General features: G+C 49.7%; 1 protein-coding gene across 4 annotated transcripts in view; it reads right to left on the minus strand.

Annotated features, from left to right (window-relative positions):
* The window catches only part of heatr6 (HEAT repeat containing 6), a 77,367-nt gene extending 54,290 nt beyond the window's left edge, over positions 1-23,077 (minus strand). For 2 of the 4 annotated variants that reach the window (XR_006769705.1, XM_045717487.1), the window contains exons 1-8: positions 22,764-23,077; positions 12,721-12,828; positions 11,683-11,823; positions 11,443-11,558; positions 8,017-8,131; positions 5,575-5,676; positions 748-888; positions 136-356 (exon numbers count right to left, since the gene is read on the minus strand). Coding sequence is in view for 3 of the 4 variants with exons in the window: in XM_045717487.1 (XP_045573443.1) it covers positions 136-356; positions 748-888; positions 5,575-5,676; positions 8,017-8,131; positions 11,443-11,558; positions 11,683-11,823; positions 12,721-12,828; positions 22,764-23,045 (1,226 nt within the window). In the remaining variant the exon portion in view is untranslated. Of the gene's footprint in view, positions 1-135; positions 357-747; positions 889-5,574; positions 5,677-8,016; positions 8,132-11,442; positions 11,559-11,682; positions 11,824-12,191; positions 12,198-12,720; positions 12,829-22,763 lie in introns of those variants that run through there. The other 2 variants (XM_045717488.1, XM_045717489.1) reach the window with 2 other exon arrangements.
* Between the last annotated feature and the right edge of the window lie 328 nt (positions 23,078-23,405).

The raw sequence follows: 23,405 nt of genomic DNA on the forward strand, positions 1-23,405 counted from the left end.
TACCACACACACACATACATTACCACACACACACAACCACACACACACACACACAACCACACACACACACACACAACCACACAACCACACACACACAACCACACACACACAGAGAGAGAGAGAACAGGGCATTACCTCAGTTTACTGTGAGCTGCTCCCTCAGGATCAGAGAATTCCGAATCAGAACTGCTCCTCTTCCATAACGGATAGAGAGACGGAACGACTGGAGAAGGAAGGCCGGAGGTCTTAGACCAGGCCTCCCCTCTTCCCCCTCTCTGGAGCCTGGGTTCTGCTTCTCGCTCCTCATCCTCCTCTCCTCCTTTCCTCCCCCGTCCTCGAGACTTCTTCTTCTTATTCTACAGAGAGAGAGAAAGAGAAGGGGGAGGGGGGGGGAGTGGAGAGTAGGGGAAAAAGGAGAGACAGAGAGAAGGGGGGAGGGGGGAGAGTTGGAGAAAGAGGAGAGACAGAGAGAAGGGGAGAGAGGGGGGTGGAGAGTAGGGGAAAGAGGAGAGAGAGAGAAGGGGAGAGTAGGGGAAAGAGGAGAGAGAGAGAAGGGGAGAGGGGGGAGAGTATGGGAAAGAGGAGAGACAGAAGGGGGGAGAAAGGGCGAGGGGGATAGAAATAATTTGAAATCTCCTTTCCTGGGTGAAAGGATGGAAACCAGTTGTGATCCTGCCCTCCAAGATAAAATGTGGACCTCTGAACTACAGTTCCCATCAAACCCTCTGGTATAAATCAGACTCTCACCCCTGAGGTCTGGGTGGGGGGGTTGCGTGGAGGTTCGGGAGGTTTGGGGGTACTGCAGGTCTCGTACTGAGGCAGGGGAGCGGGGTACAGCACGGCCGGCCACTCCACACACACTCCTGGACAACCATGGAACATGAACCTCTGGGACACACACACACACACATTAACACCTGCATGGAGACACTTTTCAACCAAACTATGGACATTGGCTTTTTATCCATAATACTTTATGTATCGTTTTTCCTCTGGCTCTTTATAATCAAATAAATTCAATCAACATACAGCGTCAAGCCTTGATAAAGATGAGCAAGAAAGTCTATGAAATAAACACAAATCCTGACCAAAAATATGAACAAATTATATATTATACAATTGCTCAGAGAACAAATAAAACAAATTTCAAAAAGATAGGGGTGAAAATTATTGGATGCCCCGTTTCCCAATGCTCCGGTAGCCTCCCGTTTCCCAATGCTCCGGTAGCCTCCCGTTTCCCAATGCTCCGGTAGCCTCCCGTTTCCCAATGCTCCGGTAGCCTCCCGTTTCCCAATGCTCCGGTAGCCTCCCGTTTCCCAATGCTCCGGTAGCCTCCCGTTTCCCAATGCTCCGGTAGCCTCCCGTTTCCCAATGCTCCGGTAGCCTCCCGTTTCCCAATGCTCCGGTAGCCTCCCGTTTCCCAATGCTCCGGTAGCCTCCCGTTTCCCAATGCTCCGGTAGCCTCCCGTTTCCCAATGCTCCGGTAGCCTCCCGTTTCCCAATGCTCCGGTAGCCTCCCGTTTCCCAATGCTCCGGTAGCCTCCCGTTTCCCAATGCTCCGGTAGCCTCCCGTTTCCCAATGCTCCGGTAGCCTCCCGTTTCCCAATGCTCCGGTAGCCTCCCGTTTCCCAATACTCCAGTACCCTGTCAATCCGAGGGCGTGACCTTCAGCTCCTCAGAACGTCCTCCAGAAAAGGCCTCCTTCTCGGTTCCTTGAAGCCCCTCTCCTCCTCCATGACGAGCGGCAGCCCCAGCGCAGGGCGGGCATGTCTGGACATGTTCCAATCCAAGTGCCGATGCCGTTTATCAAACTCCAGGTGATGCTATGGTCAGATGACATGAAAAAAATAGAGCTCTTTGGCCACGCCCACCAGCGGTGGGTTGGGCCTTTGGAAGAACCATGCGTAAAATAACCCCATATTCACTGTAAAATACGGCGGATCTGTGATGTTATGGGGCTAATTTACCTTCCGCTGGTCCTGAGGTCCTTGTTAAGATCAACGGCATCATGAACTTTACCAAGCACCAGGACATTTTAACCCAAAACCTGGTTGCCTCTGTCAAGAGGGTGATCCAACGAGACAATAACCACAAGCACATATCAAGATCCACAAAGAAATGGTTTTGGCCATCTCAGTGTCCATAACTCCATTATAAAACGCGGCCTGAACAGAAGAGGGCAGGCAGTCCATAAGTGGTCTGAACGGAAGAGGGCAGTCCATAAGTGGTCTGAACAGAAGAGGGCAGGCAGTCCATAAGTGGTCTGAACAGAAGAGGGCAGTCCATAAGTGGCCTGAACAGAAGAGGGCAGTCCATAAGTGGTCTGAACAGAAGAGGGCAGTCCATAAGTGGCCTGACCAGAAGAGGGCAGTCCATAAGTGGTCTGAACAGAAGAGGGCAGTCAGTCCATAAGTGGTCTGACCAGAAGAGGGCAGTCCATAAGTGGTCTGACCAGAAGAGGGCAGTCCATAAGTGGTCTGACCAGAAGAGGGCAGTCAGTCCATAAGTGGTCTGACCAGAAGAGGGCAGTCCATAAGTGGTCTGACCAGAAGAGGGCAGTCCATAAGTGGTCTGAACAGAAGAGGGCAGTCCATAAGTGGCCTGAACAGAAGAGGGCAGTCCATAAGTGGCCTGAACAGAAGAGGGCAGTCCATAAGTGGTCTGACCAGAAGAGGGCAGTCCATAAGTGGTCTGACCAGAAGAGGGCAGTCCATAAGTGGTCTGAACAGAAGAGGGCAGTCCATAAGTGGCCTGAACAGAAGAGGGCAGTCCATAAGTGGTCTGACCGGAAGAGGGCAGTCCATAAGTGGCCTGACCGGAAGAGGGCAGTCCATAAGTGGTCTGACCGGAAGAGGGCAGTCCATAAGTGGCCTGAACAGAAGAGGGCAGTGCATAAGTGGCCTGAACAGAAGAGGGCAGTCCATAAGTGGTCTGAACAGAAGAGGGCAGTCCATAAGTGGTCTGAACAGAAGAGGGCAGTCCATAAGTGGTCTGAACAGAAGAGGGCAGTCCATAAGTGGCCTGAACAGAAGAGGGCAGTCCATAAGTGGTCTGAACAGAAGAGGGCAGTCCATAAGTGGTCTGAACGGAAGAGGGCAGTCCATAAGTGGTCTGAACGGAAGAGGGCAGTCCATAAGTGGCCTGAACAGAAGAGGGCAGTCCATAAAAGTTGAAGAAGGATCTGGAAAGACTCGGTACGGAGGACCGGTCTAAGATGCCTTCCAAAGTGTTCTCCAATCTCATTAAAAAAAGATATTTAAAGGGTCAGTGTCGTTCTCCTCGCAAGGGGAGGGTGCTGGAGTATCGAAAACAGGGGACGACCCCACCTCACCATCTTTGATTAAAAAAATTACAAAATCTCTGAGAAATTGTATCAGTATAAAATACAATTAGACAAAAAATGCCCAGTGTATATTTGACCCAGCATATATTTGACCCAGTGTATACAGTTGAAGTCAGAAGTTTACATACACCTTAGCCAAATACATTTCAACTCAGTTTTTCACAATTCCTGACATTTATTCCAAGTAAAAATTCCCTGTTTTAAGTCAGTTAGGATCACCACTTTATTTTAAGAATGTGAAATGTCAGAATAATAGTAGAGAGAATTACTTATATCAACTTTTATACATCTTTCATCACATTCCCAGTGAGTCAGAAGTTTGCATAAACTCAATTAGTATTTGGTAGCATTGCCTTTAAATTGCTTAACTTGGGTCAAACGTTTCAGGTAGCCTTCCACAAGCTTCCCACAATAAGTTGGGTAAATTTTGGCCCATTCCTCCTGACAGAGCTGGTGTAAGTGAGTCAGGTTTGTAGGCCTCCTTGCTCGCACACACTTTTTCAGTTCTGCCCACAAACTTTCTACAGGATTGAGGTCAGGGCTTTGTGATGGCCACTCCAATACCTTGACTTTGTTGTCCTTAAGCCATTTTGCCACAACTTTGGAAGTATGCTTGGGGTCATTGTCCATTTGGAAGACCCATTTGCGACTAAGCTTTAACTTCCTGACTGATGTCTTGAGATGTTGCTTCAATATATCCTCATAATTTTCCTGCCTCATGATGCCATCTATTCTGTGAAGTGCACCAGTCCCTCCTGCAGCAAAGCACCCCCACAACAGGATGCTGCCACCCCCGTGCTTCACGGTTGGGATGGTGTTCTTCGGCTTGCAAGCGTCCCCCTTTTTCCTCCAAACAAAATGATGGTCATTATGGCCAAACAGTTCTATTTTTGTTTCATCAGACCAGAGGACATTTCTCCAAAAAGTACGATCTTTTTCTTCATGAGCAGTTACAAACCGTAGTCTGGCTTTTTTATGGCGGTTTTGGAGCAGTGGCTTCTTCCTTGCTGAGCGGCCTTTCAGGTTATGTCGATATAGGACTCATTTTACTGTGGATATAGATACTTTTGTACCTGTTTCCTCCAGCATCTTCACAAGGTCCTTCGCTGTTCTGGGATTGATTTGCACTTTTCCCACCAAAGTACGTTCATCTCTAGGAGACAGAACGCGTCTCCTTCCTGAGCGGTATGACGGCTGCATGGTCCCATGGTGTTTATACTTGCGTACTACTGTTTGTACAGATGAACGTGGTACCTTCAGGCGTTTGGAAATTGCTCCTAAGGATGAACTAGACTTGTGGAGGTCTACAATGTTTTGAGGTCTTGACTGATTTCTTTTGATTTTCCCATGATGTCAAGCAAAGAGGCACTGAGTTTGAAGGTTGGCCTTGAAATACATCCACAGGTACACCTCCAATTGACTCAAATTATGTCAAGTAGCCAATCAGAAGCTTCCAAAGCCATGACATAATTTTCTGGAATTTTCTAAGCTGTTTAAAGGCACAGTCAACTTAGTGTATGTAAACTTCTGACCCACTGGAATTGTGATACAGTGAATTATAAGTGAAATAATCTGTCTGTAAACAATTGTTGAAAAAATTACTTGTGTCATGAACATAGTAGATGTCCTAACCGACTTGCCAAAACTATAGTTTGATAATAAGAAATTTGTGGAGTGGTTGAAAAACAAGTTAATGACTCCAACCTAAGTGTATGTAAACTTCCGAATTTAACTGCATTTGACCCAGTGTATATTTGACCCAGTGTATATTTGACCCAGTGTATATTTGATGTATTTGACCCAGTGTATATTTGGCCCAGTGTATATTTGATCCAGTGTATATTTGATGTATTTGACCCAGTGTATATTTGGCCCAGTGTATATTTGACCCAGTGTATATTTGACCCAGTGTATATTTGACCCAGTGTATATTTGATATATTTGGCCCAGTGTATATTTGACCCAGTGTATATTTGATGTATTTGGCCCAGTGTATATTTGACCCAGTGTATATTTGGCCCAGTGTATATTTGGCCCAGTGTATATTTGACCCAGTGTATATTTGATGTATTTGGCCCAGTGTATATTTGGCCCAGTGTATATTTGGCCCAGTGTATATTTGGCCCAGTGTATATTTGGCCCAGTGTATATTTGATCCAGTGTATATTTGGCCCAGTGTATATTTGGCCCAGTGTATATTTGATGTATTTATTTATACAGTAGATGTGAACCTTGAGAACTGCCAGTAGAGCTCCCAGCTCCTCCTGTCCTCCAAACCTCCACTTCCCTCCACACAGAGAAGACTGAAGACCTTTCACTGCTCCCTGGATCACCTAACACACACACACACACACACACACACACACACACACACCACACACACAAACCACACACACACACACACAAACCACACCACACACACCACACACACCACACACACAGAGAGAGACATACACACACACACACACACACACACACACACACACAGTTAGTGGAACCCTAACCCCTACACCTGTTGTATTCAGCATTTCACTGTGAGGTCTACTACACCTGTTGTATTCAGCATTTCACTGTGAGGTCTACTACACCTGTTGTATTCAGCATTTCACTGTGAGGTCTACCTACACCTGTTGTATTCAGCGTTTCACTGTGAGGTCTACTACACCTGTTGTATTCAGCATTTCACTGTAAGGTCTACTACACCTGTTGTATTCAGCATTTCACTGTGAGGTCTACTACACCTGTTGTATTCAGCATTTCACTGTGAGGTCTACTACACCTGTTGTATTCAGCATTTCACTGTGAGGTCTACTACACCTATTGTATGCAGCATTTCACTGTGAGGTCTACTACACCTGTTGTATTCAGCATTTCACTGTGAGGTCTACTACACCTGTTGTATTCAGCATTTCACTGTGAGGTCTACTACACCTGTTGTATTCAGCATTTCACTGTGAGGTCTACACCTGTTGTATTCAGCATTTCACTGTGAGGTCTACTACACCTGTTGTATTCAGCATTTCACTGTAAGGTCTACTACACCTGTTGTATTCAGCATTTCACTGTAAGGTCTACTACACCTGTTGTATTCAGCATTTCACTGTGAGGTCTACTACACCTGTTGTATTCAGCATTTCACTGTGAGGTCTACTACTCCTGTTGTATTCAGCATTTCACTGTAAGGTCTACTACACCTGTTGTATTCAGCATTTCACTGTGAGGTCTACTACACCTGTTGTATTCAGCATTTCACTGTGAGGTCTACTACTCCTGTTGTATTCAGCATTTCACTGTAAGGTCTACTACACCTGTTGTATTCAGCATTTCACTGTGAGGTCTACTACACCTGTTGTATTCAGCATTTCACTGTGAGGTCTACTACACCTGTTGTATTCAGCATTTCACTGTGAGGTCTACTACACCTGTTGTATTCAGCATTTCACTGTAAGGTCTACTACACCTGTTGTATTCAGCATTTCACTGTGAGGTCTACTACACCTGTTGTATTCAGCATTTCACTGTGAGGTCTACTACACCTGTTGTATTCAGCATTTCACTGTGAGGTCTACTAAACCTGTTGTATTCAGCATTTCACTGTAAGGTCTACTACACCTGTTGTATTCAGCATTTCACTGTGAGGTCTACTACACCTGTTGTATTCAGCATTTCACTGTGAGGTCTACCTACACCTGTTGTATTCAGCATTTCACTGTGAGGTCTACTACACCTGTTGTATTCAGCATTTCACTGTGAGGTCTACTACACCTGTTGTATTCAGCATTTCACTGTGAGGTCTACTACACCTGTTGTATTCAGCATTTCACTGTGAGGTCTACTACACCTGTTGTATTCAGCATTTCACTGTAAGGTCTACTACACCTGTTGTATTCAGCGTTTCACTGTGAGGTCTACTACACCTGTTGTATTCAGCATTTCACTGTGAGGTCTACTACACCTGTTGTATTCAGCATTTCACTGTGAGGTCTACTACACCTGTTGTATTCAGCATTTCACTGTGAGGTCTACTACACCTGTTGTATTCAGCATTTCACTGTGAGGTCTACTACACCTGTTGTATTCAGCATTTCACTGTGAGGTCTACTACACCTGTTGTATTCAGCATTTCACTGTGAGGTCTACTACACCTGTTGTATTCAGCATTTCACTGTGAGGTCTACTACACCTGTTGTATTCAGCATTTCACTGTAAGGTCTACTACACCTGTTGTATTCAGCATTTCACTGTGAGGTCTACTACACCTGTTGTATTCAGCATTTCACTGTGAGGTCTACTACACCTGTTGTATTCAGCATTTCACTGTAAGGTCTACTACACCTGTTGTATTCAGCATTTCACTGTGAGGTCTACTACACCTGTTGTATTCAGCATTTCACTGTGAGGTCTACTACACCTGTTGTATTCAGCATTTCACTGTGAGGTCTACTACACCTGTTGTATTCAGCATTTCACTGTGAGGTCTACTACACCTGTTGTATTCAGCATTTCACTGTGAGGTCTACTACACCTGTTGTATTCAGCATTTCACTGTGAGGTCTACTACACCTGTTGTATTTTTAAACCCTAGTATGGGTTCTGTTAGCGGGGGTTTGGCCCGGGAATACGATGTAAATCTCAGTAATCCCGTTATTAAACAGCATGGCGTCTGTTCGTACCGTGCAGTAGAGCAGTTCCTCAGCGTCCGGGGGTTTGGGGGACTGGAGCGTCTGCAGGAAGATTCTGAAACACACCCTCCTGTACGGGTCGTCAAGGGACGCCTGGCCTGGAACACTACACAACAGACAGGCAAAACAGTGTTCAACACCAGCAAACAAATCAATATGTGGGTGGGGTATGGTGGGGTAGGGTATGGTGGGGTGGGGTATGGTGGGGTATGGTGGGGTGTGGTGGGGTGTGGTATGGTATGGTGGGGTGTGGTATGGTGGGGTGTGGTGTGGTGTGGTATGGTGTGGTATGGTGGGGTGTGGTGTGGTATGATGGGGTGAGGTATGATGGGGTGGGGTGGGGTATGGTGGGGTGGGGTTTGGTACAGTGTGGTACAGTGTGGTGGGGTGTGGTATGGTGTGGTATGGTGGGGTGTGGTATGGTATGGTGGGGTGGGGTATGGTGGGGTGGGGTATGGTGGGGTGGGGTATGATATGGTGGGGTGGGGTATGGTGGGGTGGGGTATGGTATGATGGGGTGGGGTGGGGTATGGTGGGTATGGTACGGTGGGGTGGGGTATGGTATGGTGGGGTGTGGTACGGTGGGGTGGGGTATGGTATGATGGGGTGGGGTGGGGTATGGTGGGGTATGATGGGGTGGGGTATGGTGGGGTGGGGTATGGTGGGTTGGGGTATGGTATGGTATGGTGGGGTATGGTAGGCTGGGGTGGGGTACGGTATGGTAGGGTAGGGTGGGGTATGGTGGGGTGGGGTGGGGTATGATGGGGTGGGGTGGGGTATGGTGGGGTGGGGTATGGTGGGGTATGGTGGGGTGGGGTATGGTGTGGTATGGTGGGGTGGGGTATGGTGGGGTATGGTATGGTGGGGTATGGTATGGTGGGGTATGGTAGGGTAGGGTGGGGTATGGTGGGGTATGGTAGGGTAAGGTGTGGTAAGGTGTGGTGGGGTATGGTAGGGTATAGGATGGTATAGTATAGTATAGTATGGTATAGTGTGGTATAGTATAGGATAGTATGGTATAGGATAGTATGGTATAGTATGGTATGGTATAGGATGGTATACTATAGTATGGTATAGTGTGGTATAGTATGGTATAGTGTGGTATAGGATAGTATAGTATGGTATAGTATAGTATGGTATAGTATAGGATGGTATAGTATAGGATGGTATAGTATAGGATGGCATGGTATAGTATAGGATGGTATGGTATGGTATAGGATGGTATAGTATAGTATGGTATGGTATAGTATAGGATGGTATAGGATAGGATGGTATAGTATAGGATGGTATAGTATAGGATGGTATAGTATAGGATGGTATGGTATAGTATAGGATGGTATGGTATGGTATAGGATGGTATAGTATAGTATGGTATGGTATAGTATAGGATGGTATAGTATAGGATGGTATAGTATAGTGTGGTATAGTATAGTGTGGTATAGTATAGTGTGGTATGGTATAGTATAGGATAGTATGGTATAGTATAGGATAGTAGGGTATAGGATAGTAGGGTATAGTATGGTATAGTATAGTATGGTATGGTATAGTATAGTATGGTATAGGATAGGATGGTATAGAATAGTATAGTACGGTATGGTATAGTATAGGATGGTATAGTATAGTATGGTATAGTATGGTATGGTATAGTATGGTATGGTATAGTATGGTATGGTATAGTATGGTATGGTATAGTATAGGATGGTATAGTATGGTGTGGTATAGTATGGTATGGTATGGTATGGTATAGTATAGGATGGTATAGTATAGGATGGTATAGTATGGTGTGGTATAGTATGGTATGGTATGGTATGGTATAGTATGGTATGGTATAGTATAGGATGGTATAGTATGGTGTGGTATAGTATGGTATGGTATGGTATGGTATAGTATAGGATGGTATAGTATAGGATGGTATAGTATGGTATAGTATAGTATGGTATAGCATAGTATGGTTGGTATAGTATGGTGTAGTATGGTATGGTATAGGATGGTATAGTATGGTATAGTATAGTGTGGTATAGTATGGTATAGTATAGTGTAGGATGGTATGGTATAGTATAGGATGGTATAGTATAGTATGGTATAGGATGGTATGGTATAGGATGGTATAGTATAGGATGGTATGGTATAGGATGGTATGGTATAGGATGGTATAGTATAGGATGGTATGGTATAGGATGGTATAGTATAGTATAGGATGGTATAGTATGGTATAGTATAGGATGGTATAGTATAGGATGGTATAGTATAGGATGGTATAGTATAGGATGGTATAGTATAGGATAGTATGGTATAGTATAGGATAGTATGGTATAGTATAGGATGGTATAGTATAGGATGGTATGGTATAGGATGGTATAGTATAGTATGGTATAGTATAGTATAGGATGGTATAGTATAGGATGGTATGGTATAGTATGGTATAGTATAGGATAGTATGGTATAGTATAGGATAGTATGGTATAGGATAGGATGGTATAGTATAGGATGGTATAGTATAGTATAGTATGGTATAGTATAGTATAGGATGGTATAGTATAGGATGGTATGGTATAGTATGGTATAGTATAGGATAGTATGGTATAGTATAGGATAGTATGGTATAGTATAGGATGGTATAGTATAGGATGGTATAGTATAGTATAGGATGGTATAGTATGGTATAGTATAGGATGGTATAGTATAGGATGGTATAGTATAGGATGGTATAGTATAGGATGGTATAGTATAGGATAGTATGGTATAGTATAGGATAGTATGGTATAGTATAGGATGGTATAGTATAGGATGGTATAGTATAGGATAGTATGGTATAGTATAGGATGGTATAGTATAGGATGGTATGGTATAGGATGGTATAGTATAGTATGGTATAGGATGGTATGGTATAGGATGGTATAGTATAGGATGGTATGGTATAGGATGGTATAGTATAGTATAGGATGGTATAGTATGGTATAGTATAGGATGGTATAGTATAGTATGGTATAGTATAGTATAGTATGGTATGGTATAGTATGGTATGGTATAGTATGGTATAGTATGGTATAGTATAGTATGGTATAGTATAGTATGGTATGGTATGGTATAGTATGGTATAGTATGGTATAGTATGGTATGGTATAGTATGGTATGGTATATTATAGTATGGTATATTATAGTATGGTATAGTATATTATGGTATATGAGTCCTACCCCAGGCAGAGGTTAGGGGTATGGTATCTTATGGTATATTATGGTATAGTATATTATGGTATATTATGGTATAGTATAGGTATAGTATAGTATATTATGGTATATGAGTCCTACCCCAGACAGAGGTTAGTGGTATAGTATATTATGGTATAGTATAGTGTGGTATAGTATAGTATATTATGGTATATTATGGTATAGTATTGTATAGTATAGGAGTCCTACCCCAGGCAGAGGTTCGCCATGCAGGTGAGGGCCCCACGGCGCAGCTCCATGTCTGGCTGAGACGGGTCGCTATAGAGACGCACAACTCCACCATCACCTAGCAACTCACTCAGGTGCTGCAACAGAGAGAACTTGCTCGTCACACACACACACACACACACCCCTCGCACGCACACACACCCCTCGCACGCACACACACCCCTCGCACGCACACCTCGCACACACACACACACACCCTACCTGGTAGCAGCGAGGTCCGTTTCCATAGATCAGAGTAGACAACGCCTGCAGCACCTCACTGTGAGTCCAGAGGCTACAGACAGACAGCGCACGGACCACGTAACACACACACACATTCAGGGTCTGCTCGTCCACGATCACCTATAACACACACACACACACACACACACACACACACACACACACACACACACACACACACACACACACACACACACACACACACACACACACACGGTTACAGAGAGTAGGGGGGGACCTGTAGCTGGTTGGAGGAGGTGGTGTGGGGGGGGGGACCTGTAGCTGGTTGGAGGAGGTGGTGTTGGGGGGGGGTACCTGTAGCTGGTTGAGGTGGTGGTGTGTGGGAGGTGGTGTGGGGGGGTTACCTGTAGCTGGTTGAGGAGGTGGTGTGGGGGGGGGTACCTGTAGCCGGTTGAGGAGGCGGGGGTGGGGGGCGGGGACGGGGGGGTACCTGTAGCTGGTTGAGGAGGTGGTGTGGGGGGGGGTACCTGTAGCTGGTTGAGGAGGTGGGGGGGGTACCTGTAGCTGGTTGAGGAGGTGGTGTGTGGGAGGTGGTGTGGGGGGGGGTACCTGTAGCTGGTTGAGGAGGTGGTGTGGGGGGGGGTACCTGTAGCTGGTTGAGGAGGTGGTGTGTGGGAGGTGGTGTGGGGGGGGGGGTACCTGTAGCTGGTTGAGGAGGTGGTGTGTGGGAGGTGGTGTGGGGGGGGGGTACCTGTAGCTGGTTGAGGAGGTGGTGTGTGGGAGGTGGTGTGGGGGGGGGGGGTACCTGTAGCTGGTTGAGGAGGTGGTGTGTGGGAGGTGGTGTGGGGGGGGTACCTGTAGCTGGTTGAGGAGGTGGTGTGTGGGAGGTGGTGTGGGGGGGGGTACCTGTAGCTGGTTGAGGAGGTGGTGTGTGGGAGGTGGTGTGGGGGGGGGGTACCTGTAGCTGGTTGAGGAGGTGGTGTGTGGGAGGTGGTGTGGGGGGGTACCTGTAGCTGGTTGAGGAGGTGGTGTGTGGGAGGTGGTGTGGGGGGGTACCTGTAGCTGGTTGAGGAGGTGGTGTGTGAGCTGACATAGCTTGACGACCAAGTGCTCCTGGCTGAGAGGAACCAGGCGGGTCACGTGGATGAGCAGCGCGCACACTTCCTGTCAACAGACAACCACAGACAACCAGTTAGCAGAAGGCGTGCGTCCCAATAACATCTCCTTTCTCCTTAAGTGTACACTTGTTTACTACTTCCTACAAATCTAAAAGCATGGGATTGGTGGAGGCATGTCCTACAGGGAGTTCCATCGTAATAAAATATCATCTCATCCAGTCATTTCCTTCCGAATTAGACAAGAGGACGTGAACAACTGCACTTTTGAGGCGGGAAACTAGAGGTCGACCGATTAATCGGAATGGCCGATTAATTAGGGCCGAATTCAAGTGTTCATAACAAATCGGTAATCGGTATTTTTGGCCACCGATTTGCCGTTTTTTTGTTTACACCTTTATTTAACTAGGCAGGTCAGATTAAGAACACATTCTTATTTTCAATGAGGGCCTTGGAACGGGGGTTAACTGCCTTGTTCAGGGGGGATTCGTTTTTGCGACCTTCTGGTTACTAATCCAACGCTCTAACCACCTGCCTTACATTGCACTTCACGAGGAGACTGCGTGGCAGGCTGACTACCTGTAACGCGAGGGCAGCAAGAAGCCAAGGTAAGTTGCTAGCTAGCATTAAACGCATGTTATTTATTTCTTTTTTTTTTTTTTTTCATTGTTTTTTTCTAAATTATTTTTTATATCGGCCCATTAATCGGTATCGGCTTTTTTGGTCCTCCAATAATCAGTATCGGCGTTGAAAAAATCATAATCGGTCAACCTCTATATTGGACCCACCACTATGTCATTTCTCTTCTGTTCTATAGGACCCACCACTATGTCATGTCTCTTCTGTTCTATAGGACCCACCACTATGTCATGTCTCTCCTGTTCTGTTGGACCCACCACTATGTCATTTCTCTTCTGTTCTATAGGACCCACCACTATGTCATTTCTCTTCTGTTCTATTGGACCCACCACTATGTCATTTCTCTTCTGTTCTATAGGACCCACCACTATGTCATGTCTCTCCTGTTCTATTAGACCCACCACTATGTCATTTCTCTACAGCCCTATTGGTGTTCATAACTTTTTTTCATTGTCCAGAAGCCAAAGGGTACAATCCTAGTCGATTCATCTTTAGATACAGCCTAACGGGTAATGCATCCTGAGGAGCCTGGGAGTGGACAGCCTAACGGGTAATGCATCCTGAGGAGCCTGGGGGGGTGGACAGCCTAACGGGTAATGCATCCTGAGGAGCCTGGGGGAGTGGACAGCCTAACGGGTAATGCATCCTGAGGAGCCTGGGGGAGTGGACAGCCTAACGGGTAATGCATCCTGAGGAGCCTGGGGGAGTGGACAGCCTAACGGGTAATGCATCCTGAGGAGCCTGGGGGTGGAGAGCCTAACGGGTAATGCATCCTGAGGAGCCTGGGGGTGGACAGCCTAACGGGTAATGCATCCTGAGGAGCCTGGGGGTGGACAGCCTAACGGGTAATGCATCCTGAGGAGCCTGGGGGTGGACAGCCTAACGGGTAATGCATCCTGAGGAGCCTGGGAGTGGACAGCCTAACGGGTAATGCATCCTGAGGAGCCTGGGGGTGGACAGCCTAACAGGTAATGCATCCTGAGGAGCCTGGGGGTGGACAGCCTAACGGGTAATGCATCCTGAGGAGCCTGGGGGTGGACAGCCTAACGGGTAATGCATCCTGAGGAGCCTGGGAGTGGACAGCCTAACGGGTAATGCATCCTGAGGAGCCTGGGGGTGGACAGCCTAACGGGTAATGCATCCTGAGGAGCCTGGGGGGTGGACAGCCTAACGGGTAATGCATCCTGAGGAGCCTGGGGGAGTGGACAGCCTAACGGGTAATGCATCCTGAGGAGCCTGGGGGTGGACAGCCTAACGGGTAATGCATCCTGAGGAGCCTGGGGGTGGACAGCCTAACGGGTAATGCATCCTGAGGAGCCTGGGGGTGGACAGCCTAACGGGTAATGCATCCTGAGGAGCCTGGGGGTGGACAGCCTAACGGGTAATGCATCCTGAGGAGCCTGGGGAGTGGACAGCCTAACGGGTAATGCATCCTGAGGAGCCTGGGGGTGGACAGCCTAACGGGTAATGCATCCTGAGGAGCCTGGGGGGGTGGACAGCCTAACGGGTAATGCATCCTGAGGAGCCTGGGGGGTGGACAGCCTAACGGGTAATGCATCCTGAGGAGCCTGGGGGAGTGGACAGCCTAACGGGTAATGCATCCTGAGGAGCCTGGGGGTGGACAGCCTAACGGGTAATGCATCCTGAGGAGCCTGGGGGAGTGGACAGCCTAACGGGTAATGCATCCTGAGGAGCCTGGGAGTGGACAGCCTAACGGGTAATGCATCCTGAGGAGCCTGGGGGTGGACAGCCTAACGGGTAATGCATCCTGAGGAGCCTGGGGGTGGACAGCCTAACGGGTAATGCATCCTGAGGAGCCTGGGGGTGGACAGCCTAACGGGTAATGCATCCTGAGGAGCCTGGGGGTGGACAGCCTAACGGGTAATGCATCCTGAGGAGCCTGGGGGTGGACAGCCTAACGGGTAATGCATCCTGAGGAGCCTGGGGGTGGACAGCCTAACGGGTAATGCATCCTGAGGAGCCTGGGGGTGGACAGCCTAACGGGTAATGCATCCTGAGGAGCCTGGGGGAGTGGACAGCCTAACGGGTAATGCATCCTGAGGAGCCTGGGGGAGTGGACAGCCTAACGGGTAATGCATCCTGAGGAGCCTGGGGGTGGACAGCCTAACGGGTAATGCATCCTGAGGAGCCTGGGGGTGGACAGCCTAACGGGTAATGCATCCTGAGGAGCCTGGGGGAGTGGACAGCCTAACGGGTAATGCATCCTGAGGAGCCTGGGGGAGTGGACAGCCTAACGGGTAATGCATCCTGAGGAGCCTGGGGGTGGACAGCCTAACGGGTAATGCATCCTGAGGAGCCTGGGGGTGGACAGCCTAACGGGTAATGCATCCTGAGGAGCCTGGGGGTGGACAGCCTAACGGGTAATGCATCCTGAGGAGCCTGGGGGTGGACAGCCTAACGGGTAATGCATCCTGAGGAGCCTGGGTGTGGACAGCCTAACGGGTAATGCATCCTGAGGAGCCTGGGGGAGTGGACAGCCTAACGGGTAATGCATCCTGAGGAGCCTGGGGGTGGACAGCCTAACGGGTAATGCATCCTGAGGAGCCTGGGTGTGGACAGCCTAACGGGTAATGCATCCTGAGGAGCCTGGGGGTGGACAGCCTAACGGGTAATGCATCCTGAGGAGCCTGGGGGTGGACAGCCTAACGGGTAATGCATCCTGAGGAGCCTGGGGGTGGACAGCCTAACGGGTAATGCATCCTGAGGAGCCTGGGTGTGGACAGCCTAACGGGTAATGCATCCTGAGGAGCCTGGGGGAGTGGACAGCCTAACGGGTAATGCATCCTGAGGAGCCTGGGGGTGGACAGCCTAATGGGTAATGCATCCTGAGGAGCCTGGGGGTGGACAGCCTAACGGGTAATGCATCCTGAGGAGCCTGGGTGTGGACAGCCTAACGGGTAATGCATCCTGAGGAGCCTGGGGGAGTGGACAGCCTAACGGGTAATGCATCCTGAGGAGCCTGGGGGGAGTGGACAGCCTAACGGGTAATGCATCCTGAGGAGCCTGGGGGGAGTGGACAGCCTAACGGGTAATGCATCCTGAGGAGCCTGGAAGTGGACAGCCTAACGGGTAATGCATCCTGAGGAGCCTGGGGGGGTGGACAGCCTAACGGGTAATGCATCCTGAGGAGCCTGGGGGAGTGGACAGCCTAACGGGTAATGCATCCTGAGGAGCCTGGGTGTGGACAGCCTAACGGGTAATGCATCCTGAGGAGCCTGGGGGTGGACAGCCTAACGGGTAATGCATCCTGAGGAGCCTGGGGGAGTGGACAGCCTAACGGGTAATGCATCCTGAGGAGCCTGGGGGTGGACAGCCTAACGGGTAATGCATCCTGAGGAGCCTGGGGGAGTGGACAGCCTAACGGGTAATGCATCCTGAGGAGCCTGGGGGTGGACAGCCCAACGGGTAATGCATCCTGAGGAGCCTGGGTGTGGACAGCCTAACGGGTAATGCATCCTGAGGAGCCTGGGGGTGGACAGCCTAACGGGTAATGCATCCTGAGGAGCCTGGGGGTGGACAGCCTAACGGGTAATGCATCCTGAGGAGCCTGGGGGTGGACAGCCTAACGGGTAATGCATCCTGAGGAGCCTGGGGGTGGACAGCCTAACGGGTAATGCATCCTGAGGAGCCTGGGGGAGTGGACAGCCTAACGGGTAATGCATCCTGAGGAGCCTGGGGGAGTGGATAGCCTAACGGGTAATGCATCCTGAGGAGCCTGGGGGTGGACAGCCTAAGGGGTAATGCATCCTGAGGAGCCTGGGGGTGGACAGCCTAACGGGTAATGCATCCTGAGGAGCCTGGGGGGAGTGGACAGCCTAACGGGTAATGCATCCTGAGGAGCCTGGGGGTGGACAGCCTAACGGGTAATGCATCCTGAGGAGCCTGGGGGTGGACAGCCTAACGGGTAATGCATCCTGAGGAGCCTGGGGGAGTGGACAGCCTAACGGGTAATGCATCCTGAGGAGCCTGGGGGTGGACAGCCTAACGGGTAATGCATCCTGAGGAGCCTGGGGGTGGACAGCCTAACGGGTAATGCATCCTGAGGAGCCTGGGGGTGGACAGCCTAACGGGTAATGCATCCTGAGGAGCCTGGGGGTGGACAGCCTAACGGGTAATGCATCCTGAGGAGCCTGGGTGTGGACAGCCTAACGGGTAATGCATCCTGAGGAGCCTGGGGGAGTGGACAGCCTAACGGGTAATGCATCCTGAGGAGCCTGGGGGTGGACAGCCTAATGGGTAATGCATCCTGAGGAGCCTGGGGGTGGACAGCCTAACGGGTAATGCATCCTGAGGAGCCTGGGTGTGGACAGCCTAACGGGTAATGCATCCTGAGGAGCCTGGGGGTGGACAGCCTAACGGGTAATGCATCCTGAGGAGCCTGGGGGTGGACAGCCTAACGGGTAATGCATCCTGAGGAGCCTGGGGGTGGACAGCCTAACGGGTAATGCATCCTGAGGAGCCTGGGTGTGGACAGCCTAACGGGTAATGCATCCTGAGGAGCCTGGGGGAGTGGACAGCCTAACGGGTAATGCATCCTGAGGAGCCTGGGGGTGGACAGCCTAATGGGTAATGCATCCTGAGGAGCCTGGGGGTGGACAGCCTAACGGGTAATGCATCCTGAGGAGCCTGGGTGTGGACAGCCTAACGGGTAATGCATCCTGAGGAGCCTGGGGGAGTGGACAGCCTAACGGGTAATGCATCCTGAGGAGCCTGGGGGGAGTGGACAGCCTAACGGGTAATGCATCCTGAGGAGCCTGGAAGTGGACAGCCTAACGGGTAATGCATCCTGAGGAGCCTGGGGGGTGGACAGCCTAACGGGTAATGCATCCTGAGGAGCCTGGGGGAGTGGACAGCCTAACGGGTAATGCATCCTGAGGAGCCTGGGTGTGGACAGCCTAACGGGTAATGCATCCTGAGGAGCCTGGGGGTGGACAGCCTAACGGGTAATGCATCCTGAGGAGCCTGGGGGAGTGGACAGCCTAACGGGTAATGCATCCTGAGGAGCCTGGGGGTGGACAGCCTAACGGGTAATGCATCCTGAGGAGCCTGGGGGAGTGGACAGCCTAACGGGTAATGCATCCTGAGGAGCCTGGGGGTGGACAGCCCAACGGGTAATGCATCCTGAGGAGCCTGGGTGTGGACAGCCTAACGGGTAATGCATCCTGAGGAGCCTGGGGGTGGACAGCCTAACGGGTAATGCATCCTGAGGAGCCTGGGGGTGGACAGCCTAACGGGTAATGCATCCTGAGGAGCCTGGGGGTGGACAGCCTAACGGGTAATGCATCCTGAGGAGCCTGGGGGTGGACAGCCTAACGGGTAATGCATCCTGAGGAGCCTGGGGGAGTGGACAGCCTAACGGGTAATGCATCCTGAGGAGCCTGGGGGAGTGGATAGCCTAACGGGTAATGCATCCTGAGGAGCCTGGGGGTGGACAGCCTAAGGGGTAATGCATCCTGAGGAGCCTGGGGGTGGACAGCCTAACGGGTAATGCATCCTGAGGAGCCTGGGGGAGTGGACAGCCTAACGGGTAATGCATCCTGAGGAGCCTGGGGGTGGACAGCCTAACGGGTAATGCATCCTGAGGAGCCTGGGGGTGGACAGCCTAACGGGTAATGCATCCTGAGGAGCCTGGGGGGAGTGGACAGCCTAACGGGTAATGCATCCTGAGGAGCCTGGGGGTGGACAGCCTAACGGGTAATGCATCCTGAGGAGCCTGGGGGAGTGGACAGCCTAACGGGTAATGCATCCTGAGGAGCCTGGGGGAGTGGACAGCCTAACGGGTAATGCATCCTGAGGAGCCTGGGGGTGGACAGCCTAAGGGGTAATGCATCCTGAGGAGCCTGGGGGTGGACAGCCTAACGGGTAATGCATCCTGAGGAGCCTGGGGGGAGTGGACAGCCTAACGGGTAATGCATCCTGAGGAGCCTGGGGGTGGACAGCCTAACGGGTAATGCATCCTGAGGAGCCTGGGGGAGTGGACAGCCTAACGGGTAATGCATCCTGAGGAGCCTGGGGGTGGACAGCCTAACGGGTAATGCATCCTGAGGAGCCTGGGGGTGGACAGCCTAACGGGTAATGCATCCTGAGGAGCCTGGGGGAGTGGACAGCCTAACGGGTAATGCATCCTGAGGAGCCTGGGGGTGGACAGCCTAACGGGTAATGCATCCTGAGGAGCCTGGGGGAGTGGACAGCCTAACGGGTAATGCATCCTGAGGAGCCTGGGGGAGTGGACAGCCTAACGGGTAATGCATCCTGAGGAGCCTGGGGGTGGACAGCCTAAGGGGTAATGCATCCTGAGGAGCCTGGGGGTGGACAGCCTAACGGGTAATGCATCCTGAGGAGCCTGGGGGGAGTGGACAGCCTAACGGGTAATGCATCCTGAGGAGCCTGGGGGTGGACAGCCTAACGGGTAATGCATCCTGAGGAGCCTGGGGGTGGACAGCCTAACGGGTAATGCATCCTGAGGAGCCTGGGGGAGTGGACAGCCTAACGGGTAATGCATCCTGAGGAGCCTGGGGGTGGACAGCCTAACGGGTAATGCATCCTGAGGAGCCTGGGGGTGGACAGCCTAACGGGTAATGCATCCTGAGGAGCCTGGGAGTGGACAGCCTAACGGGTAATGCATCCTGAGGAGCCTGGGGGAGTGGACAGCCTAACGGGTAATGCATCCTGAGGAGCCTGGGGGTGGACAGCCTAACGGGTAATGCATCCTGAGGAGCCTGGGGGTGGACAGCCTAACGGGTAATGCATCCTGAGGAGCCTGGGGGTGGACAGCCTAACGGGTAATGCATCCTGAGGAGCCTGGGGGTGGACAGCCTAACGGGTAATGCATCCTGAGGAGCCTGGGAGTGGACAGCCTAACGGGTAATGCATCCTGAGGAGCCTGGGGGAGTGGACAGCCTAACGGGTAATGCATCCTGAGGAGCCTGGGGGTGGACAGCCTAACGGGTAATGCATCCTGAGGAGCCTGGGAGTGGACAGCCTAACGGGTAATGCATCCTGAGGAGCCTGGGGGAGTGGACAGCCTAACGGGTAATGCATCCTGAGGAGCCTGGGGGTGGACAGCCTAACGGGTAATGCATCCTGAGGAGCCTGGGGGTGGACAGCCTAACGGGTAATGCATCCTGAGGAGCCTGGGGGTGGACAGCCTAACGGGTAATGCATCCTGAGGAGCCTGGGGGTGGATAGCCTAACGGGTAATGCATCCTGAGGAGCCTGGGGGTGGACAGCCTAACGGGTAATGCATCCTGAGGAGCCTGGGGGTGGACAGCCTAACGGGTAATGCATCCTGAGGAGCCTGGGGGTGGACAGCCTAACGGGTAATGCATCCTGAGGAGCCTGGGGGAGTGGACAGCCTAACGGGTAATGCATCCTGAGGAGCCTGGGGGTGGACAGCCTAACGGGTAATGCATCCTGAGGAGCCTGGGGGTGGACAGCCTAACGGGTAATGCATCCTGAGGAGCCTGGGGGAGTGGACAGCCTAACGGGTAATGCATCCTGAGGAGCCTGGGGGTGGACAGCCTAACGGGTAATGCATCCTGAGGAGCCTGGGGGAGTGGACAGCCTAACGGGTAATGCATCCTGAGGAGCCTGGGGGAGTGGACAGCCTAACGGGTAATGCATCCTGAGGAGCCTGGGTGTGGACAGCCTAACAGGTAATGCATCCTGAGGAGCCTGGGGGTGGACAGCCTAACGGGTAATGCATCCTGAGGAGCCTGGGTGGGTGGACAGCCTAACGGGTAATGCATCCTGAGGAGCCTGGGTGCTACTGCAACAGGACATTTTAAAAAGATAACACGTTTGGCCAATGAAACCCCAAGGCTGGTCCATTATCCTCTGCACTACCCCAAGGCTGGTCCATTACCCTCTGCACTACCCCAAGGCTGGTCCATTATCCTCTGCACTACCCCAAGGCTGGTCCATTACCCTCTGCACTACCCCAAGGCTGGTCCATTACCCTCTGCACTACCCCAAGGCTGGTCCATTACCCTCTGCACTACCCCAAGGCTGGTCCATTACCCTCTGCACTACCCCAAGGCTGGTCCATTACCCTCTGCACTACCCCAAGGCTGGTCCATTATCCTCTGGTCCATTATCCTCTGCACTACCCCAAACTGTAACAACGAGTAATGGACGCCAAACATCTCTGGTTAAATCACATAGGTAAAAGGTATTGAAAGTTGTACATGTTAAATCACATAGGTAAAAGGTATTGAAAGTTGTACATGTTAAATCACATAGGTAAAAGGTATTGAAAGTTGTTCATGTTAAATCACATAGGTAAAAGGTATTGAAAGTTGTACATGTTAAATCACATAGGTAAAAGGTATTGAAAGTTGTACATGTTAAATCACATAGGTAAAAGGTATTGAAAGTTGTACATGTTAAATCACATAGGTAAAAGGTATTGAAAGTTGTACATGTTAAATCACATAGGTAAAAGGTATTGAAAGTTGTACATGTTAAATCACATAGGTAAAAGGTATTGAAAGTTGTACATGTTAAATCACATAGGTAAAAGGTATTGAAAGTTGTTCATGTTAAATCACATAGGTAAAAGGTATTGAAAGTTGTTCATGTTAAATCACATAGGTAAAAGGTATTGAAAGTTGTTCATGTTAAATCACATAGGTAAAAGGTATTGAAAGTTGTTCATGTTAAATCACATAGGTAAAAGGTATTGAAAGTTGTACATGTTAAATCACATAGGTAAAAGGTATTGAAAGTTGTACATGTTAAATCACATAGGTAAAAGGTATTGAAAGTTGTTCATGTTAAATCACATAGGTAAAAGGTATTGAAAGTTGTTCATGTTAAATCACATAGGTAAAAGGTATTGAAAGTTGTTCATGTTAAATCACATAGGTAAAAGGTATTGAAAGTTGTACATGTTAAATCACATAGGTAAAAGGTATTGAAAGTTGTACATGTTAAATCACATAGGTAAAAGGTATTGAAAGTTGTACATGTTAAATCACATAGGTAAAAGGTATTGAAAGTTGTACATGTTAAATCACATAGGTAAAAGGTATTGAAAGTTGTACATGTTAAATCACATAGGTAAAAGGTATTGAAAGTTGTTCGTGTTAAATCACATAGGTAAAAGGTATTGAAAGTTGTTCGTGTTAAATCATGTTAAAAGCCTTAAGGACAGAAACACGTTGCTACGGGTTTTAGTTAAACCGTTTTTAAACCTGTTCGTTAACAAAGTTCAAATACAAGCTACATTAGTAAATTATCCATTTCGAGTAAAATCCCAGTAGTTAGTAAAGTCATTATGTAAGTAGGTTTTAAATAACAACATCTCCATCACAACTACAGTACCTCGGGCCGTATGTTGTGGTTCGGGCTGTAGTTTTCAGATATCAGCTGGTCGAACAGCAGGTTGACTTGTGTCTTCAGGCTGGATGAGTCTCCTGCTCGCAGGGAGACCAGCCTGGACGCGGAGTGGGAGAACCGGGCCGACACCGAACCCATCTCCTCCCGGTGTCCCGGAGACAGCGGGCTGAACGGGACCGCATCTGGTGACAGTGTTACGGTCAGACCGGCTGGGCTGGAAGACATTGGAGGACTAGAGCCTGGTGTCAACGTTGCTCTGGCAGCCATCTTTCAGGAAAAACTCTGCTGCAATAGTACATCCGGGGTTGGCAGGTCAAAGCGTGGTTCCGCTGTTCTTCTTCGGGACTGGGTTGGCGGATCGCAAACACCGCGACCTGCTGTACTGGAGTGTGAGTCCAGACACGGACTACATTCAATTCTCTTCATTAGTCCTGTTCCTCTAAGAAAGGGGAATAAGAGTGGTGGTTTCCTGTTCTGTGCAGCTTCTAATCCCACAGAAAATAAACCCACAGCTGTTTTATATCGGCTATTTTAAATGGATTTACTAAATCCACCATGTCTAATCTTGAAGCGTTTTAACAAACGTATATCCAGTGCACAGGTTAACTATTTATATCTAATACTAAT

Source organism: Salmo salar, chromosome ssa04 (assembly GCF_905237065.1).
Source record: "Salmo salar chromosome ssa04, Ssal_v3.1, whole genome shotgun sequence".
In the NCBI taxonomy this organism is placed as follows: domain Eukaryota; kingdom Metazoa; phylum Chordata; class Actinopteri; order Salmoniformes; family Salmonidae; genus Salmo; species Salmo salar.